Source organism: Drosophila sechellia, chromosome 3R, assembly GCF_004382195.2.
Source record: "Drosophila sechellia strain sech25 chromosome 3R, ASM438219v1, whole genome shotgun sequence".
NCBI classification, from domain to species: Eukaryota; Metazoa; Arthropoda; class Insecta; order Diptera; family Drosophilidae; genus Drosophila; species Drosophila sechellia.
Window position 1 is genome coordinate 4741512 of NC_045952.1, and position 20923 is coordinate 4762434.

The 20923-nt window shown below is 44.8% G+C and overlaps 1 protein-coding gene across 1 annotated transcript in view; it reads right to left on the reverse strand.

Moving 5' to 3' along the window:
• The window catches only part of LOC6614047, a 97952-nt gene that overhangs the window by 12511 nt on the left and 64518 nt on the right, over window positions 1-20923 (reverse strand). The window contains exons 4-14 of the mRNA XM_032721567.1: window positions 17113-17251; window positions 16964-17033; window positions 16522-16632; window positions 11330-11536; window positions 11117-11262; window positions 10827-10977; window positions 9087-9217; window positions 8855-9014; window positions 3818-4066; window positions 3082-3207; window positions 510-2549 (exon numbers count right to left, since the gene is read on the reverse strand). Of these exons, the coding sequence (XP_032577458.1) occupies window positions 510-2549; window positions 3082-3207; window positions 3818-4066; window positions 8855-9014; window positions 9087-9217; window positions 10827-10977; window positions 11117-11262; window positions 11330-11536; window positions 16522-16632; window positions 16964-17033; window positions 17113-17251 (3530 nt within the window). The remainder of the gene's footprint in view (window positions 1-509; window positions 2550-3081; window positions 3208-3817; window positions 4067-8854; window positions 9015-9086; window positions 9218-10826; window positions 10978-11116; window positions 11263-11329; window positions 11537-16521; window positions 16633-16963; window positions 17034-17112; window positions 17252-20923) is intronic.

A 20923-nucleotide genomic window follows, 5' to 3' on the forward strand; every position in this document is an offset into this window, starting at 1 on the left:
TTTCGCACAGCACTGTAAATATTGTACGACCAACACCCTGGCCTCGTGATTTCTAAGCCAGCCTCATTTAAATATAATAATACATAAGCATCGTGTAATAAAACATTGCTCCGGGGCAGCGAAAATCTGCGGAAATATTGGATTTCTCCGGAACCATTAACGGCCAAGCAATTGAGTTGCCCGTTTAGAGGACTATTTAAACAAGTTATGTTAGCGGAGATTTTGTTTGAGACTAGAGCCACACATTTAGAGGAATTAAAAAAGATACTATATCTGATCTAACATATTGTAAGCCTGCTGCTATAAAGAACTTAGTAATCAGTAGTAACCTGGTATTTATGTATATCCCGCCTAGTCATGGACTATTAACTACGTTGAGTAAATGGTATAAGTTCTAAGATACACCAAGTATATCCTTATAATAACCCACCCTATAGATAAACTAAGCACTTATATGTCATCTTTAATCATCATTAAAACCTCCCACATTAGGTGGATATAACTCTCACCTGATAGATCGATCCGGAAGACGGGCACGTCCATGTAGGTGCTGCTCATGTTGAGCCTGAGCTTCTTGGTCTTGGAGTCGTAGGCCTCCAGGAAGAACTGCTGCTGCAGTCCGCCGTCGTATCCTGGCATGCACTCGAGTTCCATGGTGGAGTAGATTATGTTGTCGTAGTTGTCGAAATTGATGGTTCCGCCGCCCGCAAAGCCATCGTGTCCAGCCCCGGTTACCGCCCCACCTCCCAGCAAGCTCTGGGTGACTACGCCGTTGCTGAAACTATACTCCATGCGTGAGTAGTCGAAATGGGGAAGCTGCCATTCGGCAGCGGAGTCGGTTTGGGTTTGGCTTTGGGTGGCTTTCTCCCTTATATGAGGTCCTTCTGTTGTTCTTTGCAGCGGGGTGGCGGCTGTGGTGTCGGATGTGGAGAGAGCCACACTGGCCACAAAGTCATCATCGCTAACATTGTACATATCATCGACCTCGCCGTCGTCCTCCTCCTCGACGTTGTCCTCCAGCGACTCCAGATCCAGCTGCTCCTCCAGGGACAGCATGTGCACATTTTTCGCCTGGCCATCCACCTCCTCCACAGTTTCGTACTCCTCCAGATCGCCCGGACCGTCGGCCAAGTAATCGGCGTCGGTGGCTAGCTGGGCAACATCTTCATCCAGGTCTGCGTCGTCATCGTGGGCCCTTCCACCCTCGTCCTCATCATCCTCCTCGTCATTAGTCTCTGTTTCAGCATCCATCTCTGCTCCATCATCGTCATCATCGTCGTCGTCCTCGTCACCATCGTTGTCGTTGTCATTGTCAGTGGAGTCCTCCTTGGAGGACGGCGCCTTGTCCTTGACTCCCGCTGCAACTGCACCTTGTGCCGAAGTCGCTGCTGTTTCCTTAACATTGTTGGCGCTAATTGCTGCTACCGGCTGGTTGCTTATTTGCGGGGCATTCGGAGGCAGCAACTGTTGCTGCTCCTGCTGCTTCTGTTTGTCTAGGATGGTTAGGGACTTGCGAGAGCGCTTAATGTTGCTGCCACTGGCGGCAGCAGCGGCATCAGCAGCAGAAACATCCTGCTCGATTTCCACCGCCGCCGTGGCAGTGGCTGCCAATAATGCGGCCGAGGATGCGGGTGGGGATGATAATGATGCCGATGTGGATGCCGCCGCCACAGTTGCCAAGATGTCATTTGCTGCCAGTCGCTTCTTTCGCCTCAAACTCGAACTCGAAGCTGCATAATGATGGATTATATTGCTGTTGTGCTCGTTTGTTGTTCCCTTAAGTTGCTTCAGCTTTTGCTGCTGCTTCTGTTTGTGCATGTTTTTCTGTCGCTTATTAAAATACTTTGCTGGCTGTTTGCCATTGTTACTCTTGCTGTTGATGTTGCTGCTGCTGCTGCGGCTCCTGCTGCTGCTGCTCCTGCTGCTGCCTTTACCTAGATGCGACGTTGATAAATTTGATTCTGCCTGCTTCCGCTGGCTGCTGGTTATTGATGTTGCTGCATGCAGCTGATGTTGCTGCTGTTGCTGTTGCTGCTGCTGTTGTATCTGCGGGTCTCGGCTGGCACGCCGCATTCGCTGCTTCGACGACTTGGCCGGCGATCCATCAGGCTTGCTATCGCCACCGGACTTGGTTGCAGTGGCTTGGTGCTGCTGCTGCTGCTGCGACTGCTGCTTCCTCTGGCGCTGCCGCTCGATGGCGGCCAGTGTTTGGGACGGTGTGAATGATGTCCGCTTCTTGAGGCGCTGTAGTTGCTGCTGAGTGAGCTGCTTATTATTGGATTTGGCCTGGCCGGCACTGGTCCTGCCCCTCATATTTTTATTGGCCACATTGTTCCGGGCAGCTGCCGGGGCAGTGGCATTGTTATTGCCGCCACTGCTGTTATGGCGCTCACGTACGTACTCCATGTGCGGGTAATTCGACTCGTGTCTGCCGTATTGTGTGGGCAGCATCTGATTGGCATGCATTGTCGTCTGATTCGATGAGTTCAGCGAGGCGGAGGTCACCACATACGGCCGGAGTGTACAGTTTCGCAGTGCCCCCGGCTTGGCTACAAAGATCGAGTAAGCGAAACCAATCAATGCCAAACAACATTCGCAGCATACGTATTATGTTGCAGGGAATAAATGCGATTCAAAAACACAGTGGTACTAACTACGGTAAATGGATCGTTTTCCTGGCTCAATGCCAATTTAAACTTCACCTTATTAGACAACTATTTGACAAGGAAACTGATAGGAAGATATATGCACATTCGGCTGTCCGCAAGTTATGCCTTTGTATTTGTGTTAATTTCTCATTAATCGGTATGAATTTCATATTTTGTATCAATATCTTGCCATCAATAATACTTTAGTGCTTGTTAAATGATTGCATATGATTTAAAGTGGCTAAAATTTAAATTTGGCTAAAACCTGATTTATTGTCTGAGCGACAAGAAGGGAACTAAATAATGATATTGCATGGGTTTTTGGTAATAAATTAATTAAATGCAATAGCTATGTCTATGGTATATCAATTATATTAGATCGAAGTTGGTGGCTTTAATAGTTCCTATTTGTTTAGAAGGCAGTTAAACTCACCTGCTGGCACCACCTGGAACACACACGGATCCGACTGTTTTCCAATGGCATTCCGGCCGTAACAGGCCAAAGTTCCGTAGTCCCGCTCGCCTTTGGGCGTGTAGATCAGCTCGCTGACGGTTTCCACTGTAAGTAAATGGGGGACAGACTACAGGTGTAAATTGCAATTCGGTTTGGGCGTTTATTAAATTGGGCTTTTTGGCCAAGTTAAATGAAATAAGTTCTGCTTGCCCAAGCAGCTCAGTCAGGCCAACTGGGCCGGCAGGAGATAATCCAATTTGCGACCATGTGGTGCGAGTATGTGCATGATACGAGTGTATTGATAAAAGTATCTGCAGCCCACAGCCACAGCCCCTATTGTTCAGATACACAGGTGTCTGCCACCTCTGGCCGCACTTAGGCCTATGCGAAATGCTAATTTCTAAAGCCCGCTCAAGCGCAAGCACATGCAAATGCCTCTCCATTGTACTTTCACCTAAGGCTGCTCTAAACTATTATGTAATGGCTGAAACTAGAGTCTGTACACTCACAGAAAAAAAACCATTTGAGAATTCCGAACTCAAAATCAAGCCAAGATCGAATCATGCGTTTGGCAAACTCAGATCGAGATCGAACCATTCTCAGATTGCAAATGCGATTGATTTTGCTCTCATTTCACTTTTAGTTAGCTACATACTAAGTCTGTACAATAATGTTAAAAGGAGCAGCTTGTTTTTTCCTCAGTGTATGGACTCACCGTAGCTCTCGAAGTGCGTCTCGTTGGACTCGACGACCGTGCGCCTCACATCGCTGGTGGTTGTCATGGTGGGGTCCTGGATGGTGGCGTAGTGGCCGGAGGGCACCTCAAAGTGCTCGCCGCTGGTGGAGAAGGTCCATTCGAAGTCGATTTCGGGCGGATCCGAGTTGACTCGGCACGGGATGGGCACGGCCTCCTCCAAGGAGGCTCCAATCACGGTGATGGAGCTGCTGCTGCAGACGGGCGCATCTGTTGGCGACACGATTGGGAGATCGAATTTAGAATGGAACTGATAACTGAATGGAGCCGATTGGGTGGGTTATTTGGGGGGAAATGCAAAATAATGAGCAGCTGCAATTGTCCGATGCTGCTCCGTCTATATCAAGTATTTATATTGCAAACATTTTGCTGACAGGCCGGAGGAATGGGACAAATGCCGGTCGAATTGACAGCTCAGATTTTCAATTTAAGTAGAGCAGCTGGCATTCGCTTTTTCCTCAGGTGTGGGTGCTAAATTGAAGCTTCGTAACTCGGAATTTATTCTTAGACAAGCGTATTATGTTACTGCCCTGCTCAAAATAAAAACAGCAAATTAATGGACTTAAATAGAAATAATATCAGTTTCATAAATGTTTAAATATAACAAGCCATAAATAGTTCCCAGGCTTATAATTAAATATATATATTGTCTATTAAGCTTCTGAAATTTGCTCTCAGATTTAAGCATTAAGCCCCGGGTAAAAATGTTAGAAACCACATGGCCATCCCGTAAGTTTGGCCACAGCTTAATGGCGGAGTACTCCCCCACTTTCCACTTCCCAGTTGACTCATGATTTATTCAAAGTAAACTCATTTTGCGTTTTTGGCTAGAAACGATTGAACTTGAAATTTTATGTCATACACAAGGCATGGCAAATATGCGTCCCCCACGCCAGCAAATTCCCACGCAGGCAAAAAGTTTTGGTAGCAACTTTTGAAAACTGCGCCAAGTGTGCGATGTGGGTGGCATCCTGCGCTCCTTGCTTGCCCCGTGGCAACGGAATCCTGTCATAAACAACACGGCAACGGCGAAGCAACAGCCAACTGACAACCAAACAACCAAACAAACCAAAAAAGAACGCGGCAGACAACACACGCAGCACTCTAAGCACCTGAAGGCATTTATTACCCAAGCCGCAACACTTTCTGCTGGTTTTATTAAAAATTATTTGAAAAGTTGGAGTGTGTCCCGCTGTGGCTGAAAATCGTGTAATGAGTTAGTATACAAATATTTGTACACGATGCATAAACTATGTCTTAATCTCGAATCGGTGGATTGGGAATTCTGATAGATAACTTGGAAACTTTAAACGCACTGCAGTTTAGTAAGATATTTCATTCTGAATAATATAAGCTGTCTTAAACGGCTATAAATTTCCATTCTTTAAAGTCGCTCCCATTTTGCATGCTTCCTCATTTCGGCATCACCTGGATGGCGCTGGCACTTTAATGGCCATGGCCACACCGATTCCCCGGAGCACACGGTGCAATTCGCTGGGAAAACTCTGGCCAAGAGCTCGGCACGGTCACAAACCAATTAGATGGCCAAAAGGAGGAAAACCCCGTAGCATTGTTTGCCGAGCAACGACAGAGCCAGGCGAAAATTATGAACTCCAGCGCATGCCACCCCTTGTTGCTATGCAAATTTGAGAGGAAGTGCCGCGAGTCTGCGGCACAAGTACGCAATTCGGATTATTATAAACATCTAGGGGGATAGGGCTGCAGCTGATTGCTCAGTTTTATTATTATGTCCCCATTCCCCGCATCCCGTCCCACATTATATTTTTACGACAGCATCAATTTCGCAATCGTATAACGTCAATTGTGACCTCTGCTGATTAATTTCAGGAAAGATATGAGCGAACTGCTGGCAGCCGTAAATCAATTAATCTCAATCGCGGTCCCACAACAAAGAAGCCCCACCCCAGGCATGCGGAGCTCCCCCCATACCGTTCCATAGCGCTCCACACGACCCCCTGCTAGCCCAGGCTATCTCATCCATATCCAATCAACCATCAATCCCGCCACCCAGCGGTATGTAAATGTTTACGTGGCGTATGCGCGATGCCCGTGTAAATAGCCCACGTAGTATTTGCACAGCAGTCGGTGGCGGTGTATCCTTATGCATTGTACTCGTATTTACTTTCAATTATCGTAATTATCAAAAAGGGTAACGGGCACATTGGGTATTCAGTATTCGGTAGTCAGTTGTGAGTATTCGATAATGGCAAGGCAGAGCAAACGTTTGCTGATGTCTTCGTTTTCGATTTTCATTGCGAGCTTCCTTTTTCCGCCCGTGTAGCCCGTTGTGTTTCCGATTCATTTTCGATTTCACATCCCCGTGCTGATGCTGCGGAAATTTTGTTTTCAACGAACTCAAACAGTTGTAGCTACTTATTTGAGTTCGGAGGTCGGCATCCCGACCAATTCAATTTGGCAGCTGTGCAGCGAGGCGCTTAAATCGGGGATAATTACGCATTTTTCGCCATTCTAATTCAGTTTGCAAAATAATATTCCCCAGTTTAATAATCAGAAATTGTAACCAGATGGTAGCAAAAAACTCGGCATAAATCCTTTGTCATTTTAGCACACAAACAGTGTTGAAGCTTAAAATCCCAAACAATTAATTTAGAATCAGTGCAGCGAAGCGGTCAAATCGCACAAAATTGCATTACATTTTTTAGTTTCATCAACTAACTAGGCGGGTTCGGGCTTAAATGGCATCAAAATATTCATTTAACCGGTCAATTAATTAAATAATATTCGTTAACTTGCCCTCTGTGCATGTAGGACTGCTGCTCTGGTTTTCTCTTGCATTAAATATGCGAAATAAAAATTGAATTCAATATCCCTGGCGCACCTGCTGAACGTGTGTGTGTGTGTGTGTGTGTGTGTGTGTTTGTATGCACCCACCTGTCCGCCTGACCTTTCCCATAATTATAAATGGTTTAATAATGACTGTGGGCTTCGATAATAAAAGCAGATCATTCATTTTTATTACCCTCATGGTGAACCCTCCCCCACCAACTGACACGTTAAGTTCAGTTCCAGTTCCAGTTGGGGGCCAAACTTTTGGCCCCAATGGAAATTCAAAGGGGGGATACTTTATGGTAGCATATGCATATTTATGCACAGCCAACAAACCCAAACACATACCCCTTGAATGGCGTGGTAAGCATCATTAATTATTTAGAAATACAGTCGGAAGTAAATGCTTTATAGCGGTAATTGAGACATTTTCAATATGTGCACACAAAGGCACCGAGCGGAGTTTATCGGCCATTTATTTTTGTGTTTCGTTGTGCCTGTGATTGTTGTCCACAAATTATAATTACACACACTTTCGGGCCCGAAGTGTGAAAGTTGGCTAGCCAGCGCCAGTGGGCCAATGTTGTAATGGGCCAATAGGGTAATGGGCCAATGGAGTGGAGCATGCTAGATGTCCTCGTCAAATCGGAGCTGTGACAATTAGAAATCAATTGAGTTATCAATTGATTGGTTTCAATTTACACTTGCGGCCCGCTTCTGTTGTTATCAACACAAGGAGCTAGCTGCCTGTTTGCCTGCGACGGTAATTGGAGTCCATTAAAATGGCTGGGGATTCCACAAAAGTGTCAATTAAGTGGGATGGAGCCATGGGAACTATGACAGGTGTGTAGTATTCTACTCCGGCCACTTGATGTTGAATGGCACTCGATTAGCTTTTATTAGGGCCAGAGTTTCAGCTTTAACAGTTTAACCAGCCATTGTGGACTCCAAGTTATCACATATGCAATGGTAGCAGCTCCTCCAAGTTTCCATAACACAAACTATAATTAGCACTTGAAAATACGTGACTGTAGAAAGCTACAGTCGAGTGTTGCGACTATCAGATACCCCTTAACAGGAGCAGGGAGAAGCGGCTAAGCATTTTATGGAATTTCTTTTAAAGTATGATCAGATCAACTGCATTTTTCATTGAAAGGTTAAAGGTTAGGCCCCAATGACTTGTATAATGCTTTTAAATAAAATATTTTTGTAATAAATTATTGAACATATAGAAAGCTATGCCCATCATCTATGCCCATATGCAGTTCAAGGGAACTCTTTTTCGATATAATTGTGTGAATTTGCATTGAAATGGGAATATTTAGTTTTTGTCGACAAAAAATTACAATATTGTGTCGTTTGTTTGACGAAACACACACTCGAAATGCAGCCACGCACAAAGACCCCCATATTTATTATATATAAAATATATTATCTATATGGTGTGTGCCCGATGTAAACGGATGTGCATATGTATATGCGATGCATAGTGCACATTACGGCTTTTTGCACAAAATATTTTCTGTCATTTTAGCATACTTTAGTTTTGGACATTGTTGCCATCCTGTGTTTTCGGTGGGCGGAGGGGGGTCGGTTTAGGGCTTTCCAGCACGGACATTGTGCGATTTTGTCAAGTGCACAGCCGCTGTTGTTGTTGTTGTTGTTGCTGTTGTGCCTGTCAATTTACCATGTAGGCGTGGTCCCGCCCACTTATCGGAATGAAATAGATTTGCGAATGCGACAACATGTTGCCCATTTTCTCTCGGTGTGTGTCAATTTGCGCATAAATTTATGCATATGTATTTTTAATGCTCCGCTCCACTGACATCAACTGTCAGCATAATTTTTGTGCAAATTTTCGGTTTCCTTTGTTTTTGCTTAATAATACAAAATGGGATTTTTATAAAGTTTTTAAAGCTCCAACGACCTGTGTTTTAAATAAGTAAATTATGTATATTTTGTACTTTGCTCTATGTGTCTTACAGTGAAATGAATCATTAAAGGATAATGAGGAAGTTCAACAATTGCAATTGATTCCTTAATTCACAAAATAAGTTCGTATTTGGTATTCTATGAAAGGGGAGGCCTTCCTCCAATACTATCAGTAATTTGTAAATAGCGCCACCTACATCTGAATGTATATATGACGATGCATATTTGTAAAATGCCTTGAAGATCTGAGTTACTTACATCGAATCCTCAAGTTAACCGGAGCCGACTGGGTTTCCCCGCGGTCATTGGCCGCCGAGCAGGCGTAGAACCCGGAGTGGATGCGTCCCACTCGCTGGAGGACCAGGGAGCGGGTGGAGATGATGATGCCCCAGGACACATTCTGGGTGACCGGTTGTCCCTAGAGCGGAATGGCAAATCAGCCGGTTAATTTATGCAAGCTAAACATTTTCACTTGGCCAGGAGGACTCACGTCGTGCGACCACATGATGCGATGCTCCTTGGGATTGGACTTGATGTGGCACTCGAAGTAGACGTCGTCGCCCTCCTTGATGTCGTCCGGACGCAGTGTGGAGCCCAGCGACAAGGTGACCTGCGGCGGATCTGGAAAGGCGTCAAGAAGCCAAATGTTAATAATAGTTGAGCTGGCATTTTAATTGCCTGTGCTAATGTGCAAATTTCGCTGCTCTGCGCGCTTTTTATGCATTCAAATTACCATGCTGCGGGCGGGCTGGTATTAAACATAAATCGAAAAATATTATTGCATAATAAAACGCGGCGTTGTTGTTCTCATCAATCTACGGCCCATAAATGTTAACAACGCAGCGTCGGAACGGCGCTTTAAGCCGTCGATCCAGATCCAAACAGGCTGGCCAGCCAATGGGCGATGGGTATGACAGAAATTTTTAAACTAAAATTGTTCCGCCGCCGCGAGCAACGCCCCAATATCAATGATGGATCATATAAAATATTTAGTGTTTTCGCATCCTCCCAGCGATTTTACAACATCATGATTGGCTGCGCCAAGGAAAGTGGCAGCCTCGCGAAGGGAAAGCAACAAATTGATTACTGTTATGGCCGAGGAAATGGCTGAGAAGGGGTTAACCAGACTGGAAACTGTTAAGCAGTCGATTCCAGGTAGCTCCCACGCTTTTTCTTTGGAGCAAACACAAATCACGGTCCCCCATTCACCCATTCTCACCCCCTCCTCCATTTTCTGATCAAAAGCGCGGGTCCATTAAAAGCTTAAGTCATCTGCGCTAATCCTTTAGAACAGCTTTTCCTTGTGTATGTGTGTTTTTTTTTTTTTAATTCATATTTCCACGCCCCTTTTGACCCGCTGACGGTCAAAGGGGCGAACGAAAACTTTCTCCAACTTTCAGTTTATGTCCGAATTTCTCACACATTGCTGGGCATCTATGCGTGGCTTTAAAATTCAATAATTTTATGATTATCCGATGGAAAACCCGGGGAAAACAAAGTGACAACACAAGACAACTAACCCAAGGAAAACCCTAGTGAGGCACGAACTTAAGCCTCTCGTCCCAAGGAACCTAGGGAAGTAGAAGGTCGCGATTGCTGTTGACTCTAAATTGATAATCATATAATGTCAAATTTATGACATTTTGCAAATATGCGCAACGAAGCACAAAACAGGCAACAAATTTCGCTGCACGTTTTTTATGGCCACGCTAAAAGTCAGCGGAATAAATATTGACATGTAGGCGAACGGCTTCATTCTTGGCCAATTCCAATGCCAATGAAATGGGAGCGTGCTGCGTAAATAAAGTCATATAATTTAGACTTATTTGTATTTGCACAGGCGACTTTGATTTGTGTCCTGGCTGCATTTATGAAAACTCAAAACGCTTTTTTGAAACGAACGCAAACCGGAAACATTGCACGTCGCTCGTTTCTGTCTTAATTAAAAAAAAATGGAATAACCATTCAAATATATGATACTTTCATATTTCCTATAGTTTTTATAAACATTCTAACTACTATGATAATTTAACGCCAAACATTTAAGATGGTTATTTAAATCTGAAATCTAAATGGAAACCAATCATCAAGCAGTTTTTCATAATTATAGCCTAATGAAAGTATTTTATTGGGTAAAAATAACTTGCCCCGCTAAAAAATAAACTAAACCAGCTTTCTTCACTTATATTCTTCCTAAGTTGAGTGTGCATTCATAGAGCGTTCCACTTACAGATGACATTCATCATGAGCGAGTCCTCGATGGCCGAGTTCTGCAGCCGTGGGTTGGAGCCCTCGCACTTGAGCATGGTGCCGTCGTCCTCCGGCTGTGGATAGAATGTCAGTGTGGAGATGACTCTGCCATTGCCCTGGCTGGTCGACAACTAGATGGGAGAGATGGGGTGGAATCGATTAGAGAAGTGCCCGCTGGCCACCGGGCAAGGAACTCATAAGTGGGCCTTGCGCCTGGCCAAGATTGAGTTAGAAGCTCGGAGCAAGGGAGAGGGAGGCGGAGGAGCTTACCAAGCCACGTTTGAAGGGTCGATTATTCTGCGTCCATTTGATTTCCGTGTCCGGAACAGAGCCGGCCACAATACAGGTGAGATTGTACTGCGTGTTCGAGGCGAAGACCTTCAACTTATTGGTTAAATTGACTGACGTGGGTTTGACTGTGGGAGTTTAAGGTTTAGGGATTAGGCGTGACCGGCCACATTGACTGCTCGTTCGTCCACTCACGTAACATCTCGATGCGGATGCTGCGCTCCACGGGTGCCACCAGCTTCGTGTTGGACGCCTGGCAGCGGTACGTGTTGTTCAGGGCGGAACGCGAGATTTGGGCCACCTCCAGCCGGTTCACGGTCACATGGCGGCCCATCGAGACTCCGCTGCCCGCCTCCAGGGTCCGTGTTCCGTTCAGCCAGGTCACAGTGGGCTCCGGTCGACCTGTTGATGGAGTGGGAATTATAAGGTATGGTTTATTTCCATGGTGTAGGTAAGGTAAGGTACAAGCAATCTACAGTCGAGATTAGGCCGAAGTCAAGCTTCTTTGGTTCAAAAACGCAACACTTTCACCATGAGTATGTATTTACTTTTAAATATAGCCTTTATTTCGGAAAAGTCCTTTGCATCATGCGACATTTTAAATAAGAGCAATGGATGCACGGAATTTGTACGTTTATTCGAGTCAAACATAAATCGATTTATTTTAATTATTATATTTTTAACTTTATTTGCAGGACTTAGGCATAGCTTGAAAAGAAAAATGCGAATGTTTACCCTGGGAACTTTGAAATTATAAACAAAGTCAAACGAAATGCACCGATTTCTGTGATTTAGCTTTGAATATACAAAGTGAGATTATGGAAATCGTAATGGTTAGTGAAAAACAGATAGTGAATGAGCAACAATAAGGGTGTGCTGCAGTCATAGCCTCGCATTTCAAATTTAAATTAATGTTTAATGCATAAATTAATTTTAAATTTCGTGCCAACTGTTTTTCGCTGGCAGCAAACTTTTCCACTCATGCATTATTAACCCGCCCGTCTAGAGAGAGTTTTCCCGAGGTGGTTTTCTAACGGAAGCGGCGTGACCAAAGAGCCGCGTTCGAAAATTTATGACCGAAAAAAGAAGCAAACTTTCAACATTTTAATGATAATGCGCATTTAGCAGTGTGTACCCAAGGCTTTTAAAAAAGGCTTAGCCAGCTTAACTAGCAAAGTTCGGCCACTGGATGCCCGGCATGGATGAATAAATGGATAAATGGATGGATGGACGGGCAGATGGATGGACAGAAAAAGGCCAGGAGGCGGTCATGGGTTCCCCACGAAACGCATAAGCGTGAATATTGAATTAGTTGGTTTTGGGGGACAAATGGGGAGACTCCAAAGTTTTGGGGACATGCGGAAAAACAATAAAACGCGAGGGGGAGAACGGATAAAGGGCACATTTGGATACATATTTACTGGTTATTTGGTTGCTTTTACAGAGCACAAAGTTAGAGGATTTATCAAAATTGTAGTATGCACACATATCGGTTAAACACTGTATTCATAATATACAATCACATTGTATGCACCGATATGTGTGCATACTACATACACTTATACTTATACTTAGATAATAATCAAAAGCGAATTTCCGAATCAATGACGCAATACTATTTTGCAAAATGTACATTTTAATTCCGGTTTTATTTAATGGGACAATTTAGTTTTGACTCTTACGAGGGGAAATGCAAAAGAGATTAGCTCAAAAAGCTGAAAGGGCACATACTCATGGTAGTTTTCATACTCATTCTTTTGGTCTATTTGATTAAATTTAGTCATGCAAAGTTCGAGTAAGCCAATCCGATTTGGCTACTCCTTGGTTATCAAGTTACCTCTTGTTAACCTTAAAAAAATTGAATTAAAAAAGAAAGCCCTTCTGCTGCGTTACTCCAATTAAAGCTGTTAATTCGAGTAGATCAACAGCAAGAAGGATGCTCAAACGAAAATGGGTTCTCTTATCCACATCCACATCCATGCGAGAGCCCATCTCTACCTGCCTCAATTTGCCAATGAGTCCGAATATTAAATTAATAATATATGACTCGGCCATATGTGGGATTGACTATCGATTTACTATTCAGCCGATAGTGAGCAAGGAGTTTTCTCGATGCAGTTCTGTGATTCTGCAGCCCGGCATTTCAATTGAAATTCTGCAATAACTTTTTCGCTTTGCTGCCATCGCTCAATGCTCGGAGAAAGTGGTAGGAAAGGCATTGCCCACGCTCACATATCAAATGTACGAAAATATTTTTAATCCGTTTAAGTGCCCAAAGCCCAAGAACCGCCTTCCTCCGCCATAGCCATTGGGTTTGGTTTGGGCCATTAAGAGAGCCAAGTGAATGCGGCGGAAATGAGCAACAATAGCAACAAGCAGCTGGGTATTGGGATTGGCATTGGCAGACGACTTGGGCTTGGGGCTTGGGGGTTGAGGATTCTGAATTGGATTCGGGGTTGGAGATTGAAGGGCGAAAGTAGCTGATAGCTGGAGTGTGGACTTGGGAATTTACTGCCAGAGTGCTGGCTGATTGCAAAGGATACTCGGCGACAATAAGCCAGCGAGGACACACGCACACACGCCAAATTGCTTGGATCGCAGGATGGCGGAGTGGGATGGGATGGGATGGAATGGGAATGCAGGGATAATAGACAAATAACAGTTTCCCTGCGGCATTTAGCTGGCTCTCACCTCCCCCTTCCGCAACTCCAGCCACTTTCTTTCTCTCTGCCACCGAACTCAGCCATTGGAACACCCAAACCAAGCCACCCACTTCCTTTGTGTAATGAAGACAGCGCGTTTGCCATTTGCTAAGCCATACTTACGCTTGTTGACAATTGCTCCGCCGGACAATGCTCCTCCGGAATGGGGGCCAAATATGCAAAGGACTGCGCAACTGGAGCCGGACACAATGTATAACCCGGGCCCTTTTATGGGGCAGCCGGCTAGATTAGCTTTTTATTGCCGGTATTAATTGCTATTAGTCGAAGTTAATAAACTTGATAAAGCAATTTGGCATTTGGCGTTTATCGTGCCCGGGGCTATGATTAGTGGCCGGCCATAAAAATAGCGTCAGGATTTGCATTAGCCTTAATCAGGATGCGAGCACCCGCCGTCCGCAATCGCAATCCCTCAACATCGCTCCGTCGACGCCATGTGGCGCTGAAATTGCGATATTAGTTAATTTGGCTTTGAGCCCTTGCCAGGAGCCAAATGAAATACGAGCTTGCATTGCGGTCCTTCGAGCAGCCAACCCATACACTGAGATAAAGGATGGTGTGCCAACTGTATCAAATGGCAATAAAATTATGGAATGGAGATCAAAGGTCGCTAATCAATGTGGTTGCCCTTTATTGAAATCTACAAAAAGAATAGCCGAATATAATAGTATTTGATAGTTCTATCTCAGCATTAGCGAGCAATTTGGCTAAGTGCAGGGGTGGCAATTTGAGGTTGTGTGGGAAATGTTGCATACAAATCAGAGGCAATGCCACCTGCCAAGAAGCGTGTCGCTCAGCAGGTGTCAAAAGGGAATGTTGTCGACGTCGTCGCAGTTTCACTTGGAACCGCCACAGGACCTCCATTCGGCGCCCAGCCCCTCGCCAGTCCCGCTGGGATCCAGCTCCCTGGCAACTGGCTGTTTAGCTCATTCACATGCGTTTAGTCAAAGCGGCGACGTGAGGCACTGCTGGCAAAGCAAACCAAGAGGCGAAATGCCAAGGCGTACGATGAATCCTTTGGCAGGGAGTGCTGCACCCGCACCTGCATCTGCAGAGGAGCACAGCTTGCAGCGGAGTCAGCCGGAGCTAACCAACACCACCACCTGGCATTCGAGAGGTGGGGCGAATAATGAGCTAGCATTTGCCAAGAGGGTGCTGCACAAAGCACGAGAAATTGGGACACTACTTCGGGCCTTTAAGCCTGATGGAGTTCAAGAACGGCCTCAAAGAGGCTTCTTCGCGATTTCTCTTTGGTATCCGTGAAAGGGAAAGTTGGCTTTAGCAGCGAAGTTTTGTTTTCTCATAACGGCTTTCACTGCTACAACAGGCCTTTTGAAAATGCTTTATCAAGTATGAAGAGTTTAAGTTAAAGTACTTGAAAAATATATATATACTCTACACTCTGTACCGCTGAATATTATTACCAACTTTGCAAGCCAATTGTGCCAGTTCAATGAACTGTATCCACTGGTTGTCTGTAATAATCAACTAATTCCACTATCTGGCGGACTTAAAAACTTTCACGAGCATCAGTAACAAGTTCCACACCATCAGCTGCATTTCAGACTTTAAGCTCTGAGAAAAGCCACACTAAATGGCCGAAGGAAAATGAAGCCCGCAAATCGTGCTGCTGGTTGACATGGAAAACGTCTGGGTTGTGCGCCGAAAATATTGTTGTCAGAAAAGTTAATGATTTATAATGCTGGTCTCGGGCATTCGTCGCCATTGCCAGTTCCGTCGGCTTGGATGGGGTTGGGTTGGGTTCAGTTCGGATCGTATCCATGGGGCTCAGTCATGCAAGGAGGAGCCCTCGAGCCAAACCAGCGAAGCGAGCAAGTTGTACAAAAATTTTTCACACTTGCCAGCTGAAAAAGACGAGTAAAAAGTTTCGAGCATGCGGGGTCGGTCGGTGGGGAGGATGTGCTCCCCTTCACCTTGGGGACCTCTTTAAAGATTTACGATGCCGCATATGCCTACAGGTCATAGCTTGGCCAATGGATGTGGGTGTGGATGTGGCTGCGGTGTGTGCACAACAAAAGCTCGGCAGACGCTTCAAATTGTTGCATTTTGCCATGAAAGCTGGCAAACTGGCAGTGACAGGGCCGCAGACGCAGGAGGATCCTTCGCAGACGATGTCCTGGCGTCTGTCCTGGCGCAGCGGCGCTGTCACCGCAGACTTTGACATACATTTATTTTTATTATTTACGATGACTTAGCCCTGCCCCCCACTCGCACCAGACTCGGTCACGGCTGGGGCCTATCTGGGGCTCCTCATCTTTAATTCTTTAAATAGACCGACAGGGTCGAGTGGGAATGGATGCGAACGAGGATGAAGCTCTTACTAAGGATTGCACGGTGAAAAAATAGTTCATAATTTCTGATTATTTTGAATATATTAAAATAATAAAAATAACTCAATTGAATAACTCAATTGAACTCTACATTTGATTAAATTTGCATTTATGCGTGTATCAAATATATAGGAAAGGAGTCTTAGTCCTCTTCATTTTAGATAAGTATTTCATGTTTATTTATCACAGTGTACGACTGGAATCAGTTGCGTTTTTGTGCCGACCTCGCCAGCTTGATAACCTTTTGTCTGAGTGCCACATTTATGTGGCAGAGGGTACGTGTATGCATTGGTGTCGTTTATCATGATTTACTTACCGCCACGCACTTCACATGTCAACACAATATTATCGCCCTCGAGCAATGGACCCACAGCTCCGGCAACATCGCGTCCGGAGGCATCGTACACGAGTATTTGATGCGGAGGAACTGCGGGCGAGCGGAGAAGGCGGAGAAAGTGGAGAAAGCGGGGTCAGTCGTTATAAAAAGGATGCACTAAGAGAAGTTAGTTTCAAGGGCTTAGAATGTCCTTCCATAAGTAACTAGTAGATACTCAGGACGAATTGGTTATTGTGGTTGACTGTTATACTTTTAAATTAATGACTTCATATGAGTTCAATTGTATGTTATGTATTTAGACGTGCTTGTATAAACAATTTTATGATATTTTGGAAAAAAAAATAATATTTTACAGTGTATTTGATAGTGGGCGGCCAGAGAGCTTCCTTTAATGGCGCTGCACTGGGTTTCGGGTACTCACCAATAACCGTTAAGTTAATTCTATGATTACGCGTGGGCGAGTTCTGAAAGTCGACGCGGCAGCGGTAAACCTGTTGAGGAGTCCAATAAAAAACAAACAATAAGAAGGCGCCGTTTTCGTACGGCAATGGAGCAGTTGGAGCCACTTACGCCCTCGTCGTCCAGTTGGATGTTGTCCACCGATAACTTGGCCGGCTGCTGCCCGGTGACGAAGTACGCACGTGGCCCAAATGAGTTGGTGTCCGACCAGTACAAGGCCTTCTCGAAGGGTCGTCCCCGGACGTCGAAGCTGGAAAAAAGGCAGAAACAGAAAAGCGGAGCGGAAATGTTAAAAGTTGCCTAAGTAGTTCCTCCTTGGTTATCTCTATCTAACGGCCGCAGGGGAACGCAAAAAACGAGTGAATAATGTGAATAAATGTGAATAAGGGGAAGTAAGCCCAAAATATTGACGATAAGTTGTGTCAGCAATTGTCGTCTCCCCGAGCATTTCGAATGTCGCGCCAAAGGTTGTAAATTTTAATGCGATGCGAAAGTTTTCACGGCGTGTGACCTCGCAGGATGACCTTATGTTTTGAGCACATCAAATGGATCGCCCTTGTGGGGGAAACTGACTTAATTCAGTGCTGTCACGAGGTCGTCTCCTTTCGCAACGCTATTGTATTCAGTTGTATATAAAGTATTATTTATTTTAATATAGGAAATATCCCAGTGCTGTCTTTCTTAAGTTTAATTATGTTTTTTTTTTATCTGAAACTAACTATTTTTCCTTGAAACTGTAGGCATAACTTAGTAGCTTAATAAAAACTAAGCCGAATAAAAATCAGAATAATGCCATAAACTTGAATACACTCACATGAGCTCACCTATGGCTATGGCTCTCTATGCAAATGCTAAGTAGCCATAAAATGAAAGTGGAATGAGAGCAGAGCTAGACATGCCACTTAGCACTTAAGCTGAGCTAAACTCTGGAAAACTGCAAACATAGTAGCACATACATAGGTAGGTGGGAGGGGGGCTCTTTATTAAGTCTACTTTAAAGCCTCCAGAGAGGCCACTAAATAAGCCCGGCAACTTATTGGCCCAGCTTGGGCTGTTTTCTTTTTCCAGCAAACCATAAATATTGAATGGAAAATTGCAAACCCGACACGCTCAAAGCGGCCTGGGCATGGGACTGGGTTTTCACGCGTCTACAAAATGACCCTTTTCCTGTGCCCCCGTTGACCTGCGGAGCCCAGGGGTCGACAAAACGAACCCCGAGCATAAATTTGCACGCAACTAATTTCTTCCGTTTAGCATTATTTTCGCAGCCCAGCGAACGAAACAGCAAACGTTTGCAATTTTGCGCATTAAAAAGCCTGACGTGCTATCTTTGGCGCTTTTATTGTATTTGTTAATGTCCGTCGAAGGACTTTGGGCGTTCTGGAGAGCTGGAGGGTTTGGGCTGCCACGCCCTTCGCCTTGCAACCCCCCCTTTCCGGATGTCCCAGCGACACGCCGTAAATGACTTGACGTTGGCGAAGCTTTCCCACAATTCTTTCTATGGCACTTAAAGAAATCTATACAAATATGGCCGAGAAAATGTATTTGTCTCTTTAAAACATGTCTTTTAATAAGGAGGAATTTAGCAGCAATATTAAAAATATATTAATAAAAATATTAAAATTTATTGCGTATACTTCCAGTTGACACCTGTGAATTTTGTTTGCAGAGACTGAACACATTACTTTTTGTTTAAAACTTTAAACAGTTAATCTTATTTTTCAATACGAATTGCCCAGTTTCAGCCACAAAGGAGTAAATCAGTTCTGTTTGCATTCATAGAGTAGGAAATCATTTTTGCCCAAATATATTGTCCTGCAATGGCAATATATTTGCATTTGGAATGACCTCATATTGCGCATTCGACTAGTTGTACAGTATTAGTTGAAAGTGCGTCTGCTTTGGACTTCAATTTATTGACTAATCAGCAATCGTTTAGCAAAATAGAAATACGAGCTTAGATATTAATTAAAACAGACGCCAATGGGGCACATCATTTTAATTTTTGGTGCAGTTGAGTTAGGTGAATTTATTAACAAGATTCGGATCGCAGGACATATTATATGCAGATCCTTTTCTTCGAGTGCTCCTTTCTAGTGACCCGCACACCAGCACATCGTCTTTGCACAGTCATCGCCAGTTGTGTCCTTTTCTTGTTTCCGCCGTCGTCGTGCAGTCTGTGCTATCTCTGCCCCTGCCCCAGTCACCCTCCGCCCCACCACCCAGTTGCGGTTAGCGGAGCGGTTTGTCATTGTGCCGGCTGGCAGGATTCTTCGCGCGGGACTTTTCGCCACCCGGCGGCCGTATTGTTTGCGCCTTTAAGTGGTTTTTTATCATTTTGCCGCTGACACAATTTATATCCGGTGCTCATATTTCTTCTGCTTATCACTGGGGCGCCTCCTCTGCCTCCTTCGTCTGCGTTCCTCATCACCTTCCCATGTGTTTGGCCATTCCTGCGATTGTCCTTCGAGTGCAGTAAGCCATGCGGCGAATAAATTACGGATCCTAAGCCTTGCCCAAAGCCAGGGAACGTTCCCTAATTAGCCTAATTAAATATATGCGCGAAAATGTAAACATAACGGACTGCCAAGTGCGGAAACTCCTTGCGAAATTTCCTTCAAAGAACTGCGCTCCAGGTTCGCGATGTTCTCGCTTTTCCTCGTCTTTCCTCGCTTTTCCTCGCTTTTCCCTCGTTTAATTTTGCGCATTTGCAAACAATAGAGAAACGCCGAATAGTCAACAAAGGCGGAGGAGCAATAGCGATACGATAAGGAAAGGTGGAATGGCATGGCACGGAGTGGAGTGGAGTGGAGTGGAATGAAATGGAGTTTCCTTGCCCGTCACCCAAATATGGCCAGAATACGCCGGTCTTAGCCCGGCTTGCCCTCTGTTGACGTTGTGTTTTCTCGTTGTTGGCCTTAGGAAACAATAATGCCGAGTTTGCACAATGAACACAGCAGCACGAGCAGTAGGAGCAGCAGGAGCACTGGGGAGCAGGGGGCGCCAAAAAGAAAGGGACACAGAGAACACAGAAAAATAAACGCCAAATGCTCGGGCAGTAAAAATTGTAAAGCAGAAAAACAGGGAAAGCAAACGAGTGGCAAGAAGCAAAATAAAATGGACCAGCCAAGAAAAGAAGACAACATTGTGGCAGTTGCAGAAATGTCGACTGTCGTCGAAGGCCAGGCCAGGGTAGGGCAGGGGAGGGGAAGGGGGCTCGGGTCTGGGGGAAAGTATACCAATAAGGCCAGAAGAAAGGCCAGAGAAAGCTGAGGAGAAAGTATGGGCAAAAGTGGGAAAGCGTAGGAGACAAGTGGACGCAACCACGCGACTTCCGTTCGAGCAGCTTGCTATGCACTCAAAAATATTTCTAAATTATGTGTTTTTATATAAGCTATAAATAATATTCAAAGGGATTATAAACATTGTCTACAAATTAAGAACTTTCAAGAATGGAATTTTTGAAGTTTTCCGCAACTTTAATAGTTATATATAGTTTCAATGCAATGCCTTTTAATATGTTGAATCCATTGTCTTACTTCCTTATTGACTTGTCGTACACACTTTTTTTTCGCAGTGGACTCTCCCAATTCACATTGGCTTTCCCCCCTCGCCCATTCTTTCACGTTTCTTTGTCGATGGTCTGCTTTTTTCCAACAATTAGTTGAGTTTTATTTATTTTGCGTTAATTGGTAGCACTTTATCTTGGGCTGAATGAATGAGCTGCGTTCTTTAAACAAATCCCGAGACGGGAAGGACCTTGAACTGGACGTTGCATGGTTGGTAATTACGTTTTGGCTTTTTCGGTGGCTTGGCATAAACTTTGAACGCCACAGCTCCGCGCCCCCGCCCAGCCCATCGAATTTAGTATTCGCAACCGAGGATCCCCGCCCCGAAATCCAATATCAGAGCAAGCTTCTCA